The sequence below is a fragment of the Bombina bombina genome, chromosome 6, assembly GCF_027579735.1.
Source record: "Bombina bombina isolate aBomBom1 chromosome 6, aBomBom1.pri, whole genome shotgun sequence".
NCBI lineage: Eukaryota > Metazoa > Chordata > Amphibia > Anura > Bombinatoridae > Bombina > Bombina bombina.
Genome location: NC_069504.1, coordinates 14,381,123 through 14,405,999, shown reverse-complemented (window position 1 = coordinate 14,405,999; position 24,877 = coordinate 14,381,123). Strand labels below are relative to the sequence as shown.

Genomic DNA, 24,877 nt, shown 5'->3' with positions numbered 1-24,877 from the left:
TTAAGTAGCTTAGATTTTGAAGTCACGTCAGCTGACCATGATTTAAGCCATAGCGCTCTGCGCGACTGGATAGCAAAACCAGAATTCTTAGCCGTTAGTTTAGTCAAATGAACAATGGCATCAGAAATAAAAGAATTGGCTAGCTTAAGTGCTCTAAGTTTGCCAAGTATGTCATCCAATGGAGTCGCTACCTGTAAAGCCTCTTCCAGAGACTCAAACCAGTACGCCGCAGCAGCAGTGACAGGGGCAATGCATGCAAGGGGCTGTAGGATAAAACCTTGTTGAATAAATATTTTCTTAAGGTAACCTTCTAATTTTTTATCCATTGGATCTAAAAAAGCACAACTGTCCTCGACAGGAATAGTAGTACGCTTTGCTAAAGTAGAAACTGCTCCCTCCACCTTAGGGACTGTCTGCCATAAGTCCCGTGTGGTGGCGTCTATTGGAAACATTTTTCTAAAAATAGGAGGGGAAGAGAACGGCACACCTGGTCTATCCCATTCCTTATTAATAATTTTTGTAAACCTTTTAGGTATTGGAAAAACATCAGTACACACCGGCACTGCAAGTATTTATCCAGTCTACACAATTTCTCTGGCACTGCAATGGAAACACAGTCATTCAGAGCAGCTAAAACGTCCCTAAGCAACACGCGGAGGTGTACAAGCTTAAATTTAAATGTAGAAATATTAGAATCAGGTATCTTCCTGAGTCATTAACATCACCCACTGACTGAAGCTCTCTTTCCTCAGCTTCTGCATATTGTGAGGCAGTATCAGACATGGTTCTTAAAGCGTCAGTATGCTCTGCATTTTGTCTCACCCCAGAGCTATCTCGCTTACCTCTAAGTTCAGGTAGTCTGGCTAATACCGCTGACAGTGTATTATCCATGACTGCCGCCATGTCTTGTAAAGTAAACGCTATGGGCGCCCTAGATGTACTTGGCGCCATTTGAGCGTGAGTCCCTTAAGCGGGAGTCAAAGGGTCTGACACGTGGGGAAAGTTAGTCGGCATAACTTCCCCCTCGTCAGATTCCTCTGGTGATAAAATTTTTTAAAAGACAGAAAATGATCTTTATTGCCTAAAATGAAATCAGTACATTTGGTACACATTCTAAGAGGGGGTTCAACCATGGCTTTTAAACATAATGAACAAGGAGTTTCTTCTATGTCAGACATGTTTATACAGACTAGCAATGAGACTAGCAAGCTTGGAAAACACTTTAAATCAAGTTAACAAGCAAATATAAAAAATGGTACTGTGCCTTTAAGAGAAACAAATTTTGTCAGAATTTGAAAAACAGTGAAAAACAGTGAAAAAATGCAGTAAATCAAACGAATTTTTACAGTGTATGTAATAGACTAGCAGAGCATTGCACCCACTTGCAAATGGATGATTAACCCCTTACTTCAAAAAACGGATAAAAAAAAACGAAATAGACGTTTTTTAACAGTCACAACCAACTGCCACAGCAAGCTGTAGCCCTACCTTCCCCAATAAACAACTTTGGAAAGCCTTTGGGCCCTTTAGAGATGTCCTATAGCATTCAGAGGGCCTTTGAGGGAATCTGGATGTCTTAGTTTGTAATTTTAACTGCACAAAAAAACGTTAAAATAGGCCACTCCCACTCATAGTAACACAGTGGAAAGCCTAAGGAAACTGTTTCTTGCCAAAATTTAAGCCAGCCATGTGGAAAAAACTAGGCCCAAATAAAGTTTTATCACCAAAGTATATAGATTAAACATGCCAGCAAACGTTTTATATTGCCATATTATAAGGGTATTACCCCTGGGAGTAAGCATGATACCAGTCGTTAATAAATCACTGTATTCAGGCTTAACTTACATTAATCCGGTATCAGCAGCATTTTCTAGTGTTTTCCATCTCTAGAAAAAATTATAACTGCACATACCTGATAGCAGAATAAACTGCACGCCATTCTCTCGCTGAAGTTTTACCTCATCTGTGTAATCCCCTCAGACATATGTGAGAAAAGCAATGGATCTTAGTTACAACCTGCTAAGATCATAGAAACCTCAGGCAGATTCTTCTTCTATTTACTGCCTGAGATAAAATAGCACAACTCCGGTACTATTTAAAAATAACAAACTTTTGATTGAAGAAAATAAACCAGCTATATTTAACCACTCTCTCTTACGACCTCCTTGCTTGTTGAGAGTTGCAAGAGAATGACTGGCTATGACAGTTAGGGGAGGAGCTATATTGCAGCTCTGCTGTGGGTTTCCTCTTGCAACTTCCTGTTGGGAATGAGAATATCCCACAAGTAATGGATGATCCGTGGACTGGATACACCTTTCAAGAGAAATAGTGTGTATATCCATAAGTGCCAAGGCATACAATATACATTCTGTGTGTTTAAATAAGCGTGTGGTCCAACCTCGCTAGGTTATACAGTAAGCTACACTCGCTAGGTTATACATTAAGCTACAATGGCTTGGTTATACAGTAAGCTACACTCGCTAGGTTATACAGTAAGCTACACTCGCTAGGTTATACAGTAAGCTACACTCGCTAGGTTATACAATAAGCTACACTCGCTAGGTTATACAATAAGCTACACTCGCTAGGTTACACAGTGAGCTACACTCGCTAGGTTATACAGTGAGTTACACTCGCTAGGTTACACAGTAAGCTACACTCGCTAGGTTATACAGTAAGCTACACTCACTAGGTTATACAGTAAGCTACACTCGCTAGGTTATACAGTAAGCTACACTCGCTAGGTTATACAGTAAGCTACACTCGCTAGGTTATACAGTAAGCTACACTCGCTAGGTTATACAGTGAGCTACACTCGCTAGGTTATACAGTGAGCTACACTCGCTAGGTTACACAGTTAGCTACACTCACTAGGTTATACACTAAGCTATACTCACTAGGTTATACATTAAGCTACACTCGCTAGGTTATACAGCAAGCTACACTCGCTAGGTTACACAGTTAGCTACACTCGCTAGGTTACACATTGAGCTACACTCGCTAGGTTACACAGTGAGTTACACTCGCTAGGTTATACAGTGAGTTACACTCCCTAGGTTATACAGTGATCTACACTCGCTAGGTTATACAGTGAGCTACACTCGCTAGGTTATACAGTGAGCTACACTCGCTAAGTTACACAGTGAGCTACACTTGCTAGGTTATACAGTAAGCTACACTCGCTAGGTTACACAGTTAGCTATACTTGCTAGGTTATACAGTAAGCTACACTCGCTAGGTTATACAGTGAGCTACACTCGCTAGGTTATACAGTAAGCTACACTCGCTAGGTTACACAGTTAGCTACACTCGCTAGGTTATACAGTAAGCTATACTCGCTAGGTTATACAGTAAGCTACACTCGCTAGGTTATACAGTAAGCTACACTCGCTAGGTTATACAGTAAGCTACACTCGCTAGGTTACACAGTAAGCTACACTCGCTAGGTTACACAGTTAGCTACACTCGCTAGGTTATACAGTAAGCTACACTCGCTAGGTTATACAGTAAGCTACACTCGCTAGGTTATACAGTAAGCTACACTCGCTAGGTTATACAGTAAGCTACACTCGCTAGGTTACACAGTTAGCTACACTCACTAGGTTATACAGTAAGCTACACTCGCTAGGTTATACAGTAAGCTACACTCGCTAGGTTACACAGCTACACTCGCTAGGTTACACAGTGAGCTACACTCGCTAGGTTACACAGTGAGCTACACTCGCTAGATTATACAGTGAGCTACACTCGCTAGGTTATACAGTGAGCTACACTCGCTAGGTTATACAGTGAGCTACACTCGCTAGGTTATACAATGAGCTACACTCGCTAGGTTATACAATGAGCTACACTCGCTAGGTTATACAGTGAGCTACACTCGCTAAGACACATGACTAACTTCTCTGCATAAATAAAATCCCCAAACCTTGCTAACCTGAAAAGATCCAGCTGATGGACGCTACTGAGGTGGTTTAGCGAATCCAGCTGCTCCTATAATATAGAGACACTGTCAGTATACAAAAAGATCAAAACAAAACAAGTAAGATTTTACATATATATATATGTGTGTTTGTGTTAATTATATCTGTGAAATAGACATAAGTTAGGGGAAACATTACTAGTCAAGCGAATAAAAGTTTCTAGAAAACTTAATATTAAATATAAGAAAAATGCTCACTATTTAGCACAGAATGTAAAGAAAATGACTCATTGTGTAACTCATTTAGCAGATCTAAACAAGTCCCTTTATGGCATAAGGGAGTCTGCAGAAAAGCAGACTGAAGTAGAAGAGTGAGTCATTGTGAACCTCATTTGCATATTACCCAGAATCCTTTGCTACATTGGAAAAAGTGTACCCAGGGGTTTTCTGTGGGAAAAGCAAGCCTTCTGAGCTACACAATTTGTTATTTTCATTCAATTATATATATATATACATACACACATATATATATATATATATATATATGCACTATATATATATATATATTTATATATATATATATATATATATATATATATATATATATATATATATATTGTATGTGGCATCAAATAATGGAAATCCAGCTAACCATCTTGAAAGCATAAACTCCTTTATTGAACATCAGGTACAAAAACAATATATCTACATAAAAAAGATAAAAATAGCTAGTGCCATCAGATCAAGCCATAGCCGGTCTTACGCGTTTCGGCTAGAAATGCCTTAATCATAGACCATGCAGCTACATCCGGCGTTAACCCTTATATAGTCACAAAAGAAATTAGTAATCAAGGATCAACAGCTGTTTCTGGACAATGTGTGCTATTCGGACATGACAATATATATATACATATATACAGACTGAAAGATACTATTCTAATGATACTGAGGGGTTAAATGTTCATAACGTACCACTAGCTAAGGTAAAAAATTCAATCTAGAATAAGTGCACTTCATAAATTAAATACAGGTTTAATTAGGTTAAGTAACATTAGTAACTACCTATGCCAATAATTAGGATCCAGGGTATTAAACCTACTTTTCCTTAGTATAGCTCCGCTAACAGTACTCCGTTACACATAAAGGGAAGGAAAACTTTATTATATGTTAGTAACCTCCTAGAATAACTTAACTCTCTACTGCTAATAATAGGCTTGCTTGCTCTGTGTGTATTATGGTCCCTAGTGCTAACATGTTAAAGTACTTATATATTTGTATACTAAACTGGCTGTAAACCATAAAAAAGTGACCTAATGAAATAAATACCTTTGCTAAGTGGAATGTTATAAACCAAATCAGCCTCTATTGGTTGAATAACATATGTTTTATACAACCTATCCACCAAGTATGGCACTATTTAGTGCATTTGGTTAGAAATAGTAAAAGAAAGAGAAAAAGAAAAAGAAAAAAAGGAAAGGAATACTATGGTACTTTAGAACTGCCAATGATTGATTATATCCCCTGTGGCATTAAATCCTTGTGGACGTCTTGTCCGCAGGGTAAAGATCCAAAATGCCTCCCTATGTAATAGTTTAGCAGTTCTATCTCCCCCTCGCGGAGAATTTCTGATAAATTCTATAACTTGCCATCTAAAAGTTTTGACCACTTTATGATGTACTGTTATGAAGTGATGGACCAGATCAGAGACATCTATATCTTTTTTGATATTATTCAGGTGTTCTCTGATTCTGAACCTCACCTCACGGGTCGTACACCCCACATATTGTTTGTTACACTCAGTGCACTCTGCTACATATATAACATATGTGGTTCTACAGTTTGTGCAATTATAGAGTAGAAACACCCTTTGTGTGACCCTGGACTGAAAACGATTGGTCACATTTGTTTGGCTACAAGCAATACAGGCCGTGAAATGGCACTTAAAGTGACCTTTAACTGAAAGCCAGCTACTCCCACTCGTTTGTGGTTTCTTAAGCACGCTGGGGGCTAAGATATTACCTATGGTTCGACCTCTTTTAGGGACAAAATTGCAACCCTCCTCCACAATGTTCTTGAGACTCTGATCACCCGTAAGCACTGCAAAGTGTTTCTCTATAATACCACAAATTTCACTGAATTGTGGGCTGAAGGTAGTAGTGAAAGTGGGTCTATTTAAATTAAAAGACTCATTCTGGGGGGGCGGAGCGACGAGCTGAACCGGCAGGACGCATCTTAGAGAAGCTCCTGTCTTCTTTATAAAATATATGAGCCTTCTTAGGTTCCTAAAGGACATTAGAGATTCTTTAGTGATTATATCTTTATTGGACATATGTGGATTGTGAAGGAGCCTTCCTGGATTGCATCTTTAGCCTATGCTGTTTAGCCAAACAGTGCGACTCTGTCTGACAGGCCGTGGTGTTTTAAGCTACCGCACATTCCCCCCCCCAGGTAACTGGGTTACGAGTAGTCCTACTTGACTACACATTTTGCAGAAATGGATGTCGATAAACGAATATCAGAAGAAGTTATCTATGAGATGCTCAATGAGCACTTTGCTGGCTTGAAAAAATTGATTGTGCAGTGCTTCGCTAACTATCCTTCTCCATGTGACTCCCATGATGGTGATTGGGACTCAGAGGCCTATGCTGATCAGAATGTGGAACCCATAAAAGCAACGCAGAAAAAAACCCCAGTGGAACAGAGCCTTGTACCTCCCGCCACTCCTCATAGAAACTTGCAGCCGCAATCCGCGGTCACCCCCGTACAAGGCAATAATCACCTCATAGCTGGATGCGGAGCTGCGGTAAACACTGGCACTGTGCTGATGGGCGCCACTAGACAGATGGGAGTGCTGCGCCTGAGAGAAACCCTGGTTGTGTCACTCGGAGCGGACATGCCGATGCTGACAGCAGACCCGATGGCTGGTAGGGGAGAGAGACTAGGCCAAATTGATTGTTGCACTATACCTACCTATTTGAACACACAAGATGCACGGCTCTCATTACCCCTTGCCGCCCTGCTACTTGAGGCCCCTCTGCGCCTAGGTATGCAGTGCTGCATTAAACTCTATGCAGAGGTGGGCTTAGTGTATACATGTGAAGATGGCGATGCAACTTGCTATGAACCACATCGCAACTTGACCTGGAAGCCGGACATTCCTAAGATGGTGAGACTTGGTGCACTGCACTTGCAGAACTCTGCCTTTGGGCTGCCTGTGTCTCCTGCCGGGCCTCAGCTTCATAATTCTTTTAATACTCTGAAGGGGACACACAATATTCTCCACACTTTGGGGGCTATTATCCATGTTATTAAAGTTGGAGTGGGCTAAATAGCGTTTTCGGTTATTACTACTACCCAGCTCTGGGGACATGACACTGGCAGACTCTTTAGTATGACTTTTCTTCTAAGCCAGGAGTTACCCTGTCAGCAATCTTACACAGTGTACTATGTTATCTTGTCTGATCTCAGTGTATGTTTACTGCATAGAATATGATATTCAGGGGATATCTGTGCTTAGTTCTAAAACTACTGGTTCCACAACCAGTTTTGTAATATAGTTCATTTTTCCCACCCTAATTTTACCAAATTCCTGGTGTCAGTGACTAAGAAGTTATATTTTGTGTAATATGTGTCTATCTACTTAAGGGTCTAGCGCTTGTAAGGATACTTTTGGACTGGAAAGGGCCCCAATACAATGAAGGGGTTACTACAGCTATAGAACCTGAGGGAACTGAGTCCACTGTCTTTCTCAGGCTGTAATGTTAATGAAAGTGTCATATAAGATTACTATAACTGAGCTATTACTTTCAGTAATTATATATGCAAAGTCCGCTATTTTAATCCACCAGGTTCTTTGAATAGTAGACTATAGTGTCCAGAAGCTAGTAGATTTTGTTAAAGCCTAATCTTCTGTGTCCAATTTTAACTATGACTTATCCTATTAGGCTGAGTAATTAAGTATTGAAGCTGCACAGCATTTGTCTATAGCTGATATTATTTTATGTTTAACTAACTGTTCTCTTAGCTTGTTTTTTTTTTTTTTGTTTTGTTTTGTTTTTCTTCTTTTCTTTTCATATTACCAAGCCCTAAAGTGGCTAAAGACCTAGCTAACTTGCCTCCGTTAAATGTCTTACTGTGGCATACAGGTCCAAAAGTGGCCTCTTATAATCTAGGAGGTACATATTAATATAAAAAGAGAGGTTTCAAGTATATTTGCCTATTTATTATTTGTACAAAGTAATCAGCATGTGTCATTTTTTATGTGATGAGAATAGTATTTACCTCTGTATTTTGTTTTTGCTTTTTCTTTTTTGAGTCATGGCAAACTTCACCTGCTTTGTAACTGTTTTGCTTAAAACCTCAATAAAATATAATAATAAAAAAAAAAAAAAAAAAAGACTCATTCTGACTTATAACCTTCTTTAGGAGCATGCTGGATCGCTCCATTCTATTAACCTCTACATATGCCCTCTTTACAGTTTTAGGGTGATAGCCTCTTTCCAACAGTTGTGCCTTAAGGGTAATAGCTTCTTTTTGGAAGTCAGAGTCAAGGGAGCAATTCCTCTTTAATCTAATCATTTGCCCTTTTGCCACTCCAAACCCAGTATGTCTCGGATGACTAGATTTGGCCTGCAAAATGGTATTCGATGTAATGGGCTTCCTATATAAAGTTGTTATTATCTTCTGGTTGATGATATCACCAGTAAGAATAACGTCCAAATAAGGAACCGACAATTTCTCCCAAGTAAATGTAAATTGCAAGTTCACTGTATTCGTATTTAAATACTCGTGAAATTGCACTGCTTCTTCCTTAGACCCTGTCCACACGAAAAGCAAGTCGTCTATATACCGCTTGTAAGACTTAATCTTGCTTCTCTGTGTGTTCAATTCTCCAAAGACGTGGGACCTCTCCCACCAGCCCATAAATAGGTTTGCATAGGCTGGGGCAAATTTAGCACCCATCGCGGTCCCACGCCTCTGGAGAAAGAAATGATCTTCGAATTTGAAATAATTATGGCTCAAGAGAAATTGAAGTACTCTCAGTATGTAAGCCTTCAAGTTCTCATCATAATTACTGTACCTGTCTAGTGAAAACCTAATAGATTCTAGACCAAATTTGTGAGGTATACACGAATAGAGGCCCACCACATCCACCGTAATCCATGAACAGTTTGTGTCCCAATTGACTTGATCAAGACTGTTCAACAGATGGGTGGTATCTCTCAGGTAGGAGGGCAACTGCATCACCAGAGGTTGCAGGAGGGACTCAACCTAGGAAGAAATCCTCTCGAATAAAGACCCAATGCCTGAAACAATAGGCCTCCCTCTCACCTCCTCCAAGGTTTTGTGCACCTTGGGGAGGTGATGAAAAATAGGGATAGATGGTGTCTTAACGTTTAGATATTCGTAGGTGTCCTGGTCAATGAGGCCCTCCTGCAAACCATCATCTAAAAGATCTAGTAATTTTAATTTAAAGGTTGGAGTAGGATCTCTAGAGAGTGTTTGGTATACCGTTGTATCTAGAATTTGGCGCTCCGCTTCCTGTATATATTTCACTCTGTCAAGCACCACAATGCTGCCCCCCTTATCCGCCTGTCTAATAACTATTCCATCTTTCTCTTTAAGAGAATCCAATGCTTGTTTCTGTTGATGGTTCAGATTTGGGGGGGCAGCCTTGTGGTACCTTGACAATAGTATTAAATCATCCTCTACCAACTTGTGGAAGGACTCTAGGAAGGGACCTCTTTCTTTGGTAGGATAAAAAACTGAACATGGTTTATAACCAATATGTTCAGTTTTTGCAAAAGAATTATGGTCACCCGACTCAAAGAAAAGATCTTGCAGAAGCTGGAAATCACATGCTTCCATAAAATCAATTGTATCTATTATTGGAGGTATGTCTGTGTATTTCTCTATATATATACTGTATATATGTTTATATACACACACACACATACATACATATATATATCTATATATATCTATATATATAAAAATATATAAAACTTATCAACTAATTCCAAGACTGTGGAAAAAAGAATCAATTCCCACTATAGCTCAGTGGATACAAGAGATACAACTCAATCTCAAGCTGGAAAGATATCACTATCTTTTAATAAACAAATTAGACACTCATGCAGAGATATTGTTTCTGTGGGATTCTAGACCCACTTAGGGCCCAACCACGACTTAGGGCCCTACCACAAGGAAAAATTGTGAAAATGCAAGGCCCTCAATGTTGGGAACTTTACTGGTTCATCTTTCAAAGGGGTTCTACAGTTTGGACTCTATTGAACTCCTTATGGACTCACTTATCTGAGATATGTATGGACTCTATATTTAACACGAGGCCTAAGCCTTTAATTTTTATTTTGCAAATGATCATCATATTTTTTTTGACACATGTATGTTTTAAACAGAAATAAACCATTTTTCCTTAAAAAAAATAAATAAATAAAAAAATAAAAAAAATAAAACTTGCTCAAATGTCAATGAAAACAATAATCAAACGGGGGTGGAGCCGGTAGCAGTTAAGATGGCCGCATAATATCCGAGCTCCGTGTAAGCTGCAATAACTTTGAGGCATGAATGCCATACAACTCTCTCTAGCTGCTTGCTAAAGTGCAAAATCTGTCGGCTGACGGCGGGGACTGTACCCGGCGATATATACAATTTTCAGACAGGCTGCCAATCTCCTGTGACAGCCGCGGCAAAGTGCGGCCTATACTGAGGAGGAACAAACAGCGTCTTTATTACACCGCATGGCATACGGCTGCATTATAACTAAGGCCATACATCATACAGAGAGGTGAGAGACTTTCCGAAATTGTGACACATCAATGTCATGTATATTAGCCCTTAAAGCTATACGCTCAGCACATCGTTATTAGCCTGTTTTATAGTGGTGAATTTCTACTGCTCATAAGGACGCAATATTTACTCCTACCACAAAGCGGATTTGACTTATGTGACATTTTGTGAAGTAATAGCATATAAGCACCACTGTACTCCCTAGTTTGCTGGGGGTTTGCACAGATATTGTTCCTGTGTCGCACTCTTTAAAATAGGACAGGGACACCACAAGAGAACGACCTGGGATTTAAAGGGTAAACTCTTTTCTATTCTACCTATGTCCACACACTGCTATAGCTTGGGACATTATTTTATCAACTATTAGGTGTGGGCTGCAGCTCTGAGTGGTAAATGCACATAGGACTTTAGAGTCTTTTGTTACTACACCAGATCAGCATAACAGAGACGTTAACATTATTTTCTGAAGGGTTTTCACAAACTCTGGCTAACAGCAGCTATAGTGCTCTTTATAGCTTCCAAAGGTGACAGATTATTAGCCGCAGATGGCATCTAAAATATCTACTAAAGCAGATAAATTGCTGAAGACACCAGCACATAAAACATCTTCTGTGGCCTCTTATTTCAATTCAGCAGAGAGCCCCACTATGCCTATGTCTCAGGCCCATTCTTCTCAGACAAGATCATCTCAAAGCCCTCTTGCCAATACAGAAGTCATACCTCCAGATATGGTTCAAATTTCCTCTGCGGCCCTGTCAGAACTACCATCTAAGCAAGATATTGCAGACATAGTCCGGGCATGCATCCGTGAGGAGCTAATGGATTTAAAACAAGATGTTAATGCAATTGGATTCAGGGTTGAAGCCTTAGAGGATGGAAATGACTCCATGAGAGAAGAGTTTGAAGGTCTACAAACCCAAGTGGACAGTTATACCTCCACTATTGAGTCGCTTCACACTAAAATGGAAGATTGAGAAAACAGGAGTAGGAGAAAAAACCTTTGGATCAGAGGTATACCGGAATCGGTTTTGCCAAAAGACCTACCTACCTTCCTACCTGCTCTGTTTAATCACCTCAAGGGTAACAACTCAAAAGATGATAACCAATGGGATAGAGCACATAGGGCCCTTAGAGCTAGGCCCCCCGACTCAGCTCCACCTAGGGACATCATTATCAAATTTAAAAACTATAGGGACAAATAAGAAATCTTCAATCTCTCCAGAATGAATCAACCTATCAGATTCAGGGGAACAGTGATCCAATTTTATGCTGATCTCTCACAAAGAACTTTACAAAAACGCAAGGACTTCGCTCCACTTACTCAATTATTACGCAATAAGCGTATTCCATACCACTGGGGTTTTTCAGATGCTGAGTGTTTTTTGTTACACATTACATGCCTTTTCTGGCTGGTTCTGCTAGGCTCTGAAAGTTTATATCAATGTTACTATCAATGTTTTTTTTCCTGTTATCGTTGTCTATATATTGTTTTGCAGGTACTTTACAGGGTTGGATTAGAATGTCATTGGTTAGAGTATCTTAGTATTATATGCCAGGATCACATTGTACACAAGCTCCTAATTATCATTTTTATGGTTCTGAAATGCTGACCCCCAACACAAACTGTCCCATTGCTATTACGTCTCAAAATGTTAAAGGATTTCTCTCTCCTTGTAAAAGGTCTAAAGCTCTTTCGGATATTCATTAAAAAAAATGCAGACATCTTTTTCTTCAGGAGACACATTTTAAGAAATCTCAAATCCCGAATTACTTTGGCAAGCATTATACACGACACTTTCCTAACACAGCACAGACTAAAAACGGTGCAGTGTCAGCATTCTACTCCGCAAATCTATCCCCTTTACAGTCTCACATATAGAGAAAGATAGTGAAGGACGCTTCTTAGGAATCACAGGCCTCCTTCGTGGGAGGCCAATCACATTGATCAATATTTATGCCCCTAACATTCGACACTTACCTTTTTTTAAATCTATGTTTAGGAAACTGCTTGACATATCCAAAGGTCCAATTTTTCACGGGGGTGATTTTAACTTTCCATTTCAACCTTCTTTAGATACTTCCAACCCAAATCCTAGGATCTCAAAATGTATAACCTCATTTATGGAATGAACTTAGAGACCTTAATCTCTATGACACGTGGAGATTTTCTCACCTTTATACTAAGGATTTTACCTTTAACTCTCACCCTTCCCACTCATATAGTAGGCTGTACAAATTGCATGGCCCAATACCCCTAATAGGCCCTTTCAATGGAAACTAGATGAATCACTATTAACTCATCTACCTTTTGTTGAACACCTATCTAAAGAAATAGGTGAATTTCTCCAACTAAACCTGGACTCAGTACCCAACCTTAGTGATGTTTGGGAAGCACATAAATGCATGATTTGAGGCGAATTCATTAAGTACAAAGCTCATCTTCAAAAAGTCTCTAGACAGCAATACACTAAGCTTACCTCAGAACTGGCACAACTAGAATACTAAGGTACTAGAAGAGATAAATAAAACAAGGGAACAGCTGAAGGATTATTTATCTTTAGAATATCAAACTATATCCCAAAAAATGAGGCAGAAATTTTATCATGAAGGTAATAAAGCAGGGAAATTGCTAGCTAGGTCCCTTAAACGAACAAAACTTAAATCATATATTCACGAAATTAAAACTACTCAGGACCCCAGAAATCTTAGACCAATTTCATAATTATTATTTAAAGCTATACCATATCCATGGAGATCCCTCTAGTCATAAATTAGATGAGGCGGATTCCCTTCAAACATACCTTGATTCATGTAATTTACCCACCCTCTCACAGGAGCAATGTGATTTATTAGATGTCCCGATCACTACCAACGAAATTAAACTGGCTATAAAAGATCTGTCGCCAGGGAAAAGCCCAGGGCCAGATGTATACTCTGCTAAATACTACCAGACATTTGCCCCTATCCTCACCCCTCTTCTACATCAGCTATATAATATCACTTCTTTCACTAACCCTTTTCCATCCTCAATGTTGGAAGCACATATTATAGTTCTGCCTAAACCAGGTAAATCCCCAGACACCCTACCGAATTTTCGCCCTATTTCTTTACTGAACCTAGATGCAAAGATTTTTGCAAAAATTATAGCAAGTCGCCTAAACAGAATACTCCCCTATTTAATACACTACAAACAAGTAGGTTTCACGCCATTTAGAGAGGTGAGGGAAAACACTATAAAAATTATCAATTTGTTGGAATATGCAATACAATCACAGACTCCCACTATCTTCGCGTCCATGGACGCGGAGAAAGCTTTTGATAGATTAAGTTGGAACTTTCTACATCAGATTGTAATCAAATTTGGGTTTCCCGAGTCCTTTATATGAAAAATAATGTCCCTTTACACTACTCCAAATGCAAAAATAAAATTGAACGACTCTCTCTCTTCCTCTTTTGGCCGATGTGTTTACAGTGTAAACACATCGGCCACAAGGAATGGATTCAAATAGACCATGATTTAGCACAAAATACCCAACTAGGAGCATGTTGTTGGATTCCTCATATTCATAGACTGTTACACCCTTTAACAAGCACAATAGCTAAATTCACATTTAAAATTTGGGACACTTGCATTATTAACTGCCCCACACTATCCTCCTCACCACTGACCCCCTTAAAAAATAACCCAGAATTTTATGCATCCCATTCTCACTCTTATGTAAAAATGGAGAGACTACAGGAGGCAATCCCATATTGTTCGGTTTTGGAACACAAGGCACTTAAACCAAAAAATGACTTACAAGAAAAACAGAATTTATGCTTACCTGATAAGTTACTTTCTCTTGTGGTGTATCCAGTCCACGGATTCATCCTTTACTTGTGGGATATTCTCCTTCCCTACAGGAAGTGGCAAAGAGAGCACACAGCAGAGCTATCCATATAGCTCCCTCTCTAGTTCCACCCCCAGTCATTAGACCGAAGGTTAGGAAGAAAAAGGAGAAACCATAGGGTGCAGTGGTGACTGTAGTTTAAACTAAAAATTATTACCTGACTTAATCGCCAGGGCGGGCCATGGACTGGATACACCACAAGAGAAAGTAATTTATCAGGTAAGCATAAATTCTGTTTTCTCTTGTAAGGTGTATCCAGTCCACGGATTCATCCTTACTTGTGGGATACCAATACCAAAGCTTTAGGACACGGATGAAGGGAGGGAACAAGACAGGTACCTTAAACGGAAGGCACCACTGCTTGTAAAACCTTTCTCCCAAAAATAGCCTCCGAAGAAGCAAAAGTATCGAATTTGTAAAATTTGGAAAAAGTATGCAGCGAAGACCAAGTCGCTGCCTTACAAATCTGTTCAACAGAAGCCTCGTTTTTAAAAGCCCATGTGGAAGCCACTGCTCTGGTAGAATGAGCAGTAATAGTCTAAGGAGGCTGCTGGCCAGCAGTCTCATAGGCCACACGGATGATGCTTTTCAGCCAAAAGGAAAGAGAGGTAGCAGTCGCTTTCTGACCTCTCCTCTTACCAGAAGAGATAACAAACAAGGAAGATGTTTGTCTGAAATCCTTAGTAGCTTGTAAATAGAACTTTAAAGCACGAACCACATCAAGATTATGTAACAGACGTTCCTTCTTCGAAGAAGGGTTAGGACACAGAGAAGGAACAACAATTTCCTGGTTAATATTCTTGTTAGAAACAACTTTAGGAAGAAAACCAGGTTTGGTAAGCAAAACTACCTTATCTGCGTGGAACACCAGGTAAGGTGAATCACACTGTAAGGCAGATAACTCTGGACTCTTCGAGCAGAAGAGATAGCAACCAAAAAACAAAACTTTCCAAGATAACAACTTAATATCTATGGAATGTAAAGGTTCAAACGGAACCCCTTGAAGAACTGAAAGAACTAGATTTAGACACCATGGCGGAGCCACAGGTTTATAGACAGCCTTGATTCTGACTAAAGCCTGAGTAAACTCTTGAACGTCTGGTACCTCTGCCAGACGCTTGTGTAAAAGAATAGACAGAGCAGATACCTGTCCTTTCAAGGAACTAGCTGACAATCCTTTCTCCAATCCTTCTTGGAGGAAAGACAGTATCCTGGGAATCCTAATCTTACTCCATGAGTAACCCTTGGATTCACACCAACAGAGATATTTCCGCCATATCTTATGGTAGATTTTCCTGGTGACAGGCTATCTAGCCTGAATCAGGGTATCTATAACTGACTCAGAGAAACCACGCTTTGATAGAATTAAGCATTCAATCTCCAAGCAGTCAGACGCAGAGAAATTAGATTTGGATGCTTGAACGGACCCTGTATTAGAAGACATTGGCAGTGTCCATGGTGGGACAGATGACATGTCCACTAGGTCTGCATACCAAGTCCTGCGTGGCCACGCAGGCGCTATCAGAATCACCGAAGCCTTCTCCTGCTTGATTCTGGCGACCAGACGAGGGAGAAGTGGAAACGGTGGAAAAACATAAGCCAGATTGAAGGACCAAGGCGCTGCTAGAGCATCTATCAATACCACCTTGGGATCCCGGGACCTGGACCCGTAGAGAGGAAGTTTGGTGTTCTGATGGGACGCCATCAGATCCAACTCTGGAATGCCCCATAGCTGAGTCAGCTGGGCAAACACCTCCGGATGGAGTTCCCACTCCCCCGGATGAAAAGTCTGACGACTTAGAAAATCCGCCTCCCAGTTGTCTACTCCTGAGATGTGAATTGCTGAGAGATGGCAGGAGTGATCCTCCGCCCACCTGATTATCTTGGTTACTTCCGTCATCGCTAGGGAACTCTTTGTTCCCCCTGATGATTGACGTAAGCTACAGTCGTGATGTTGTCCGACTGAAATCTGATGAATTTGGCCGCAGCTAGTTGAGGCCATGCCTGAGGAGTGTTGAATATCGCCCTCAGTTCCAGAATGTTTATCGGGAGAAGAGTTTCTTCCCGAGACCATAAGCCCTGAGCTTTCAGGGAGTCCCAGACCGCACCCCAGCCTACCAGACTGGCGTCGGTCGTTACAATGATCCACTCTGGCCTGCGGAAACATATTCCCTGAGACAGGTTGTTACGGTACCAACAGGATACCAAGGGTTAATACCAGATGAACAATTTCCTGAATAGGGAATCAGCAATTCACAACCCCAACCAGTTTTCCCCTCAAACATGAGACCAAGCTCCACATTGAGTGTAAAAAATAGAGTGTACTTTATTAAGGGCCATATGCCCAGTATATATGCAGGTCTAACCCCAAATGGGGGGTTGAAAGAATGTTGTACATTAGCTAGAGAGACAACGCCCTTTGACAGGCCACAATAGGATTACATTATTCAAGCAGATAACAATTTAAACACAAGACATTTGGCTTTTCTTATCACCTAGGCGTCTGCTCTCTGGAAGTGATTAAACAATGGAATGTTTATCACTTAAACTTAATTATAGCACACAATAGCTGAGGCCAGCAAACCTGTCTTTTAGAAAACAGCTTCTCAAAGCTACACAAGGTCAATTCTTTTAGTTCTGACCACAGGGTCTGTCACACAGGTGATCCTGAGACAACCACCAGAGAAGAGAATCTCTGGTCTCCTGGTCCAACAGAATTTGAGGAGAGAAATCTGCATAATCCCCATTCCACTGTTTGAGCATGCATAGTTGCAGTGGTCTGAGTTGTATCCGAGCAAAAGGGACTATGTCCATTGCTGCTACCATTAATCCGATTGTCTCCATGCACTGAGCAACAGATGGCCGGGGAATGGAATGAAGAACTCGGCAAGTAGTTAAGAGTTTTAACTTTCTGACCTCTGTCAGAAATATTTTCATTTCTACCGAGTCTATTAGAGTTCCTAGGAAGGGAACACTTGTGAGAGGGGACAGAGAACTCTTTTTGATGTTCTCCTTCCACCCATGAGACCTCAGAAAGGCCAATACAATCTCCGTGTGAGACTTGGCTCTTTGGAAAGACGGCGCCTGAATTAAGATGTCGTCTAGGTAAGGCACCACTGCTATGCCCCGCGGTCTTAGAACCGCCAGGAGGGACCCTAGCACCTTTGTGAAAATTCTGGGAGCAGTGGCTAAGCCGAAGGGAAGAGCCACAAACTGGTAATGCTTGTCCAGAAAAGCAAACCTGAGAAACTGGTGATGATCTTTGTGGATAGGAATGTGTAGGTAAGCATCCCTTAGATCCACGGAAGTCATATATTGACCTTCCTGGATCATTGGTAAGATTGTCCGAATGGTCTCCATTTTGAATGATGGGACTCTGTTTAGAATTTTTAGATCCAGGATGGGTCTGAAAGTACCCTCTTTTTTGGGAACCACAAGCAGGTTTGAGTAAAAACCCAACCCTTGTTCCGCAATTGGAACTGGGTGGATCACTCCCATGGAATGTAGATCTTCTACACAGCGTAAGAACGCCTCTTTCTTTGTCTGATCTGTAGACAGACGAGAAATGTGGAACCTTCCCCTTGGAGGAGAGTCCTTGAATTCTAGAAGATATCCCTGGGATACAATCTCTAATGCCCAAGGATCGTGTACATCTCTTGCCCAGGCCTGAGCGAAGAGAGAGAGTCTGCCCCCTACTAGATCCGGTTCCGGATCGGGGGCTACCCCTTCATGCTGTCTTGGTGTCAGCTGCAGGCTTTTTGGCCTGTTTACCCTTATTCCAGCCCTGGTAAGGTTTCCAGGTTGCCTTGGGCTGTGAAGCGTTACCCTCTTGCTTTGCAGCCGGAGAGGATGAAGCGGGGCCGCTCCTGAAATTACGAAAGGAACGAAAATTAGCTTTGTTCTTTGTCTTAAAGGACTTGTCCTGAGGGAGAGCATGGCCTTTTCCCCCGGTGATTTCTGAAATAATCTCTTTCAATTCAGGCCCGAAGAGGGTCTTTCCTTTGAAAGGGATGTTCAAAAGCTTGGATTTTGACGACACATCGGCCGACCAGGACTTTAGCCATAGCGTCCTGCGCGCCAAGATGGCGAAACCTGAATTTTTTGCCGCTAACTTAGCTATTTGGAAAGCGGCGTCTGTGATAAAAGAATTAGCTAGCTTTAGAGAGTTAATTCTATCCATAATTTCCTCATACGAGGTCTCCGTCTGGAGCGAGTCTTCCAGCACCTCAAACCAGAAAGCAGCTGCAGTAGTTAAAGGAATAAAAACTACAATTCTAACACCACATTCACTTTACCCTCCCGAGAGAGACCCTAGTGCTTAGAGCCGGCAAAGAGAATGACTGGGGGGTGGAGCTAGAGGGGGACCTATATGGACAGCTCTGCTGTGTGCTCTCTTTGCCACTTCCTGTAGGGAAGGAGAATATCCCACAAGTAAAGGATGAATCCGTGGACTGGATACACCTTACAAGAGAAAATTTGGTAGTTTCTTCGATCCTTGGTTTAAATATTTCCAAGTACACCATTATATAACATCTCATAATAATCATAGACAAATCCACAGGTCCCTAACACCTGTCGAATCCATATGCAATTCCACGGTATACACAAAAGGATCACTCTCTCTTATATATAAACTGCTTATTGAATTCCACTCTAGAAATACAACATCTTACACAAAGAAATGGTCAGATGAGCTGTAGAAAACAATAACGCTCCAGGAGTGGACTAGGATTTTTGAGAATATGAATGGGCATATCTCCTCCATTGCACAACTTGAAACTAATTTAAAACTACTTTGTAGGTGGTACTATACTCCGGTCAGATTAGCTACTTTCTTTAAACACAGTAATGCCTCATGCTGGAGAGCATGCGGCGAAAGAGGCGATTTCCAACACATTTGGTACTCATGCCCAGGTATTACTCAGATTTGGGGTGATATTCGCATGGTTAGATGACCTTCTGAACATGCAATGTATCTGGGATGAGTATTGTAACTTGAGAGAGTAATATATCCATGTTTTAGAGTGATAGAGACAGTGAGTGGATCGGTCATAATTGTATGTTGATTACAAAATGATGTAGAGTATTGGTTATGCATGGTTGTATTATAACTAAAAGAGCATTACTTTATATAAAGTCAGCTGCCCATAATTCCTCTTGACATGCTTAACGTTGATATGTACTAGTGATTGACAACTCTGTATATTAGATGTTGATGGATACTGTAAGCCCAGTGATTTATCTGCATTTGTATTTGTATCTTTGTACAGTACTTTTTTTTCTCTTTTTTTTGTTTTATTTCATTGTATTATGATGGTTTTTTTCAAATAAAGAAAATTTAAAAAAATAAATAATCAAACAAAACAAACAAATGTGATAGTGCACAAAAAAGGATAAATGTCCCAGAGTAGGTAATCACAATGGTAATGAACAGCAGGTGAACCTCAGGGAAAAAAAGGAGAAACACATATTGAAGTTCTGTGGTTAAAAACAGAATTTATGTTTACCTGATAAATTTATTTCTCCTACGGTGTATCCGGTCCACGGCTTCATCCTTACTTGTGGGATATTCTCAATCCCTACAGGAAGTGGCAAAGAGATCACACAGCAAAGCTGTACATATAGCTGCCCTCAGGCTCCGCCCCCCCAGTCATTCGACCGACGGTTAGGAGAAAAAGGAGAACCATAGGGTGCAGTGGTGACTGTAGTTTATAAAAATAAATTTAAACCTGACTAAAATGCCAGGGTGGGCCGTGGACCGGATACACCGTAGGAGAAAGAAATTTATCAGGTAAACATAAATTCTGTTTTCTCCTACATTGGTGTATCCGGTCCACGGCTTCATCCTTACTTGTGGGAACCAATACCAAAGCTTTAGGACACGGATGAAGGGAGGGAACAAGTCAGGTAACCTAAACGGAAGGCACCACTGCTTGCAAAACCTTTCTCCCAAAAATAGCCTCCGAAGAAGCAAAAGTATCGAATTTGTAAAATTTGGCAAATGTATGCAGTGAAGACCAAGTCGCTGCCTTACAGATCTGTTCAACAGAAGCCTCATTCTTGAAAGCCCAAATGGAAGCCACAGCTCTAGTAGAGTGAGCTGTAATTCGTTCAGGAGGCTGCCTTCCAGCAGTCTCATAAGCCAACCGGATGATGCTTTTCAGCCAGAAAGACAGAGAGGTTGCAGTCGCCTTTTGACCTCTCCTCTTACCAGAATAGACGACAAACAAGGACGAAGTTTGTCTGAAATCTTTAGTTGCTTTTAGGTAAAACTTCAAAGCACGAACCACATCGAGATTGTGTAACAGACGTTCCTTGTTAGAAGCTGGGTTAGGACACAGGGAAGGAACAACTATTTCCTGGTTAATATTCTTATTGGAAACCACTTTTGGAAGAAAACCAGGTTTGGTACGTAAAACGACCTTATCTATATGAAACACCAGATAGGGTGAATTACACTGCAAAGCAGACAATTCAGAAACTCTTCTAGCGGAAGAGATAGCAACCAAAAACAAAACTTTCCAAGATAGTAACTTAATATCTATGGAATGTAGAGGTTCAAACGGAACCCCCTGAAGAACTGAAAGAACTAGATTAAGACTCCATGGAGGAGCCACAGGTCTGTAGACAGGCTTGATTCTGACTAAAGCCTGCACAAACTCCTGAACATCTGGCATTGCTGCCAGACGTTTGTGTAACAAAACAGACAGAGCTGATATCTGTCCTTTTAAGGAACTAGCTGACAAACCTTTCTCCAATCCTTCTTGGAGAAAAGCTAAAATCCTTGGAATCCTAATCTTACTCCATGAGTAACCCTTGGATTCGCACCAACAAAGATATTTCCGCCATATCTTATGGTAAATTTTCCTAGTAACAGGCTTTCTAGCCTGAATCAGGGTATCTATAACTGAATCCGAAAACCCACGCTTAGCTAGAATCAAGCGTTCAATCTCCAAGCAGTCAGTTGCAGAGAGACTAGGTTTAGATGTACGAATGGACCTTGAATTAGAAGGTCCTGCCTCAAAGGTAGCTTCCATGGTGGAACCGATGACATATTCACCAGGTCTGCATACCAGGTCCTGCGTGGCCATGCAGGAGCTATCAGAATTACCGAAGCCTTCTCCTGTTTGATCCTGGCTACTAGCCGTGGGAGAAGAGGAAACGGTGGAAAGAAATAAGCTAGATTGAACGACCAAGGAGCTGCTAAGGCATCTACCAGTGTCACCTTGGGATCCCTGGACCTGGACCCGTAACATGGAACTTTTGAGTTCTGACGTGACGCCATCAGATCCAGATCCGGAATGCCCCATAGTTGAGTTAACTGGGCAAAAACCTCTGGGTGAAGTTCCCACTCCCCCGGATGGAAAGTCTGACGACTCAGATAATCCGCTTCCCAGTTGTCCACTCCTGGGATGTGAATTGCTGATAGATGGCAGGAGCGATCCTCTGCCCATTTGATGATCTTGGATACCTCTCTCATCGCCAGGGAACTCTTCGTTCCCCCCTGATGATTGATGTACGCTACAGTCGTCATGTTGTCCGACTGAAATCTGATGAATCTGGCCTCCGCTAGTTGAGGCCATGCCTGGAGCGCATTGAATATCGCTCTCAATTCCAATATGTTTATCGGTAGAAGAGATTCTTCCCGAGACCATAGACCCTGAGCCTTCAGGGACTCCCAGACCGCGCCCCAGCCCAAAAGACTGGCGTCGGTCGTGACGATGATCCACTCCGGTCTGCGGAAACTCATTCCCTGAGACAGGTGATCTAGAGACAGCCACCAGAGGAGTGAGTCTCTGGTTTTCTGGTCCATTTGAATCTGGAGAGACAAGTCTGCATAATCCCCATTCCACTGTTTGAGCATGCACAGTTGCAATGGTCTTAAATGAATTTGAGCAAAAGGAACCACGTCCATTGCCGCAACCATTAGTCCTATTACCTCCATGCACTGAGCTATGGAGGGCTGAGGAATGGATTGAAGAACTCGACAAGCGTTCAGAAGCTTTAACTTCCTGACCTCTGTCACAAAAATCTTCATTTCTACGGAGTCTATTATTGTTCCCAGAAAGGGAACCCTTGTGGACGGGGACAGGGAACTTTTTTCTATGTTCACCTTCCACCCGTGAGATCTGAGAAAGGCTAAAACAATGTCTGTATGAGCCCTTGCTTTGGGAAGGGACGACGCTTGTATTAGAATGTCGTCTAGGTAAGGTGCTACTGCAATGCCCCTCGGCCTTAGCACCGCTAGAAGGGACCCTAGCACCTTTGTGAAAATTCTGGGAGCAGTGGCTAAACCGAACGGAAGAGCCACGAACTGGTAATGTTTGTCCAGAAAGGCAGACCTCAGGAACTGATGGTGATCTTTGTGGATAGGAATATGCAGGTACGCATCCTTTAAGTCCACGGTAGTCATGTATTGACCCTCCTGGATCGTTGGTAAAATTGTCCGAATGGTTTCCATTTTGAATGATGGAACTCTGAGGAATTTGTTTAGAATTTTTAAGTCCAGAATTGGCCTGAAAGTTCCTTCTTTTTTGGGAACTACAAACAGGTTTGAGTAAAAACCCAGTCCTTGTTCTGCTGTTGGAACTGGGTGTATCACTCCCATCTTTAATAGGTCTTCTACGCAACGTAAGAATGCCTGTCTCTTTATCTGGTCTAAAGATAAGCGAGACATGTGGAACCTTCCCCTTGGAGGAAGGTCCTTGAACTCTAGAAGATACCCCTGAGAAACAATTTCTAGTGCCCAGGGGTCCGGAACATCTCTTGCCCAAGCCTGAGCAAAGAGAGAAAGTCTGCCCCCTACTAGATCCGGTCCTGGATCGGGGGCTACCCCTTCATGCTGTCTTGGTAGCAGCAGCAGGCGTCTTGGCCTGTTTGCCCTTGTTCCAGCCTTGCAATGGCTTCCATGCTGGTTTGGGCTGGGATGCGTTATCCTCTTGCCTAGTGGCTGTAGAGGTGGAAGTCGGTCCGTTCCTGAAATTGCGAAAGGAACGAAAATTAGACTTATTTTTAGCCTTGAAAGGTCTATCCTGTGGAAGGGCATGGCCCTTTCCCCCAGTGATATCTGAAATAATTTCCTTCAACTCTGGCCCAAATAGGGTCTTACCCTTGAAAGGAATATTAAGTAATTTTGTTTTGGACGACACATCCGCCGACCAAGACTTTAACCAAAGCGCTCTGCGCGCCACAATTGCAAAACCAGAATTTTTCGCCGCTAATTTAGCTAACTGGAAAGCGGCGTCTGTAATGAAAGAATTAGCCAACTTCAGGGCGTGAATTCTGTCCATGACTTCATCATAAGAAGTCTCCTTTTGGAGCGAGTTTTCTAGTTCCTCAAACCAAAAAGCCGCTGCAGTGGTTACAGGAATAATGCAAGAAATTGGTTGAAGAAGAAAACCCTGTTGAACAAAGATTTTCTTAAGTAAACCTTCTAATTTTTTATCCATAGGATCTTTGAAAGCGCAACTGTCTTCTATTGGTATAGTCGTGCGCTTAGCTAGCGTTGAAACTGCCCCCTCTACCTTAGGGACCATCTGCCATGCGTCCCTTCTAGGGTCAACAATTGGGAACATTTTCTTAAATATAGGAGGGGGAACAAAGGGTACACCTGGCTTCTCCCACTCCTTAGTCACGATATCCGCCACCCTCTTAGGTATCGGAAATGCATCAGTGTGTACTGGGACCTCTAAGAATTTGTCAATTTTACACAATTTTTCAGGGATCACCAAAGGATCACAATCATCAAGTGTAGCTAGGACCTCCTTAAGTAGGGCACGGAGGTGTTCTAGCTTAAATTTAAATGCTATGGCATCAGGCTCTGCCTGCTGAGAAACTTTCCCTGTGTCAGAAATTTCTCCCTCAGACAGGCCCTCCCTCACCGCCAAGTCAGATTGATGTGAGGGCACTATAGATAAATTATCCTCTGCGTCAGCTTGCTCATTTTCTGTGTTTAAAACTGAGCAATCACGCTTCCTAGGAAAAGCTGGCAGTTTGGATAAAAATGTTGAGAGAGAATTATCCATTACTGCCGCTAACTGTTGCATAGTAATCGCAATTGGTGCGTTAGATGTACTGGGCATCGCTTGCGCGGGCATAGCTGGTGTTGACACAGAAGGGGAGGATAGCGAGCTATCTTCACACCCTTCAGCTAAAGAATCATCTTGGGCTATATCTTTAAGTGTAATTGTACGGTCCTTAAGCTGTTTGGACCCTATAGCACATTTCACACATAAATTTAATGGGGGAACCACCTTGG

General features: G+C 41.5%; 1 protein-coding gene across 1 annotated transcript in view; it reads right to left on the bottom strand.

The window, feature by feature from the left end:
* Window positions 1–24,877, bottom strand: part of LOC128662718 (protein DENND6B-like) — a 574,365-nt gene that overhangs the window by 367,227 nt on the left and 182,261 nt on the right. The window contains exon 9 of the mRNA XM_053716624.1: window positions 3,935–3,990. Within this exon, the coding sequence (XP_053572599.1) occupies window positions 3,935–3,990 (56 nt within the window). The remainder of the gene's footprint in view (window positions 1–3,934; window positions 3,991–24,877) is intronic.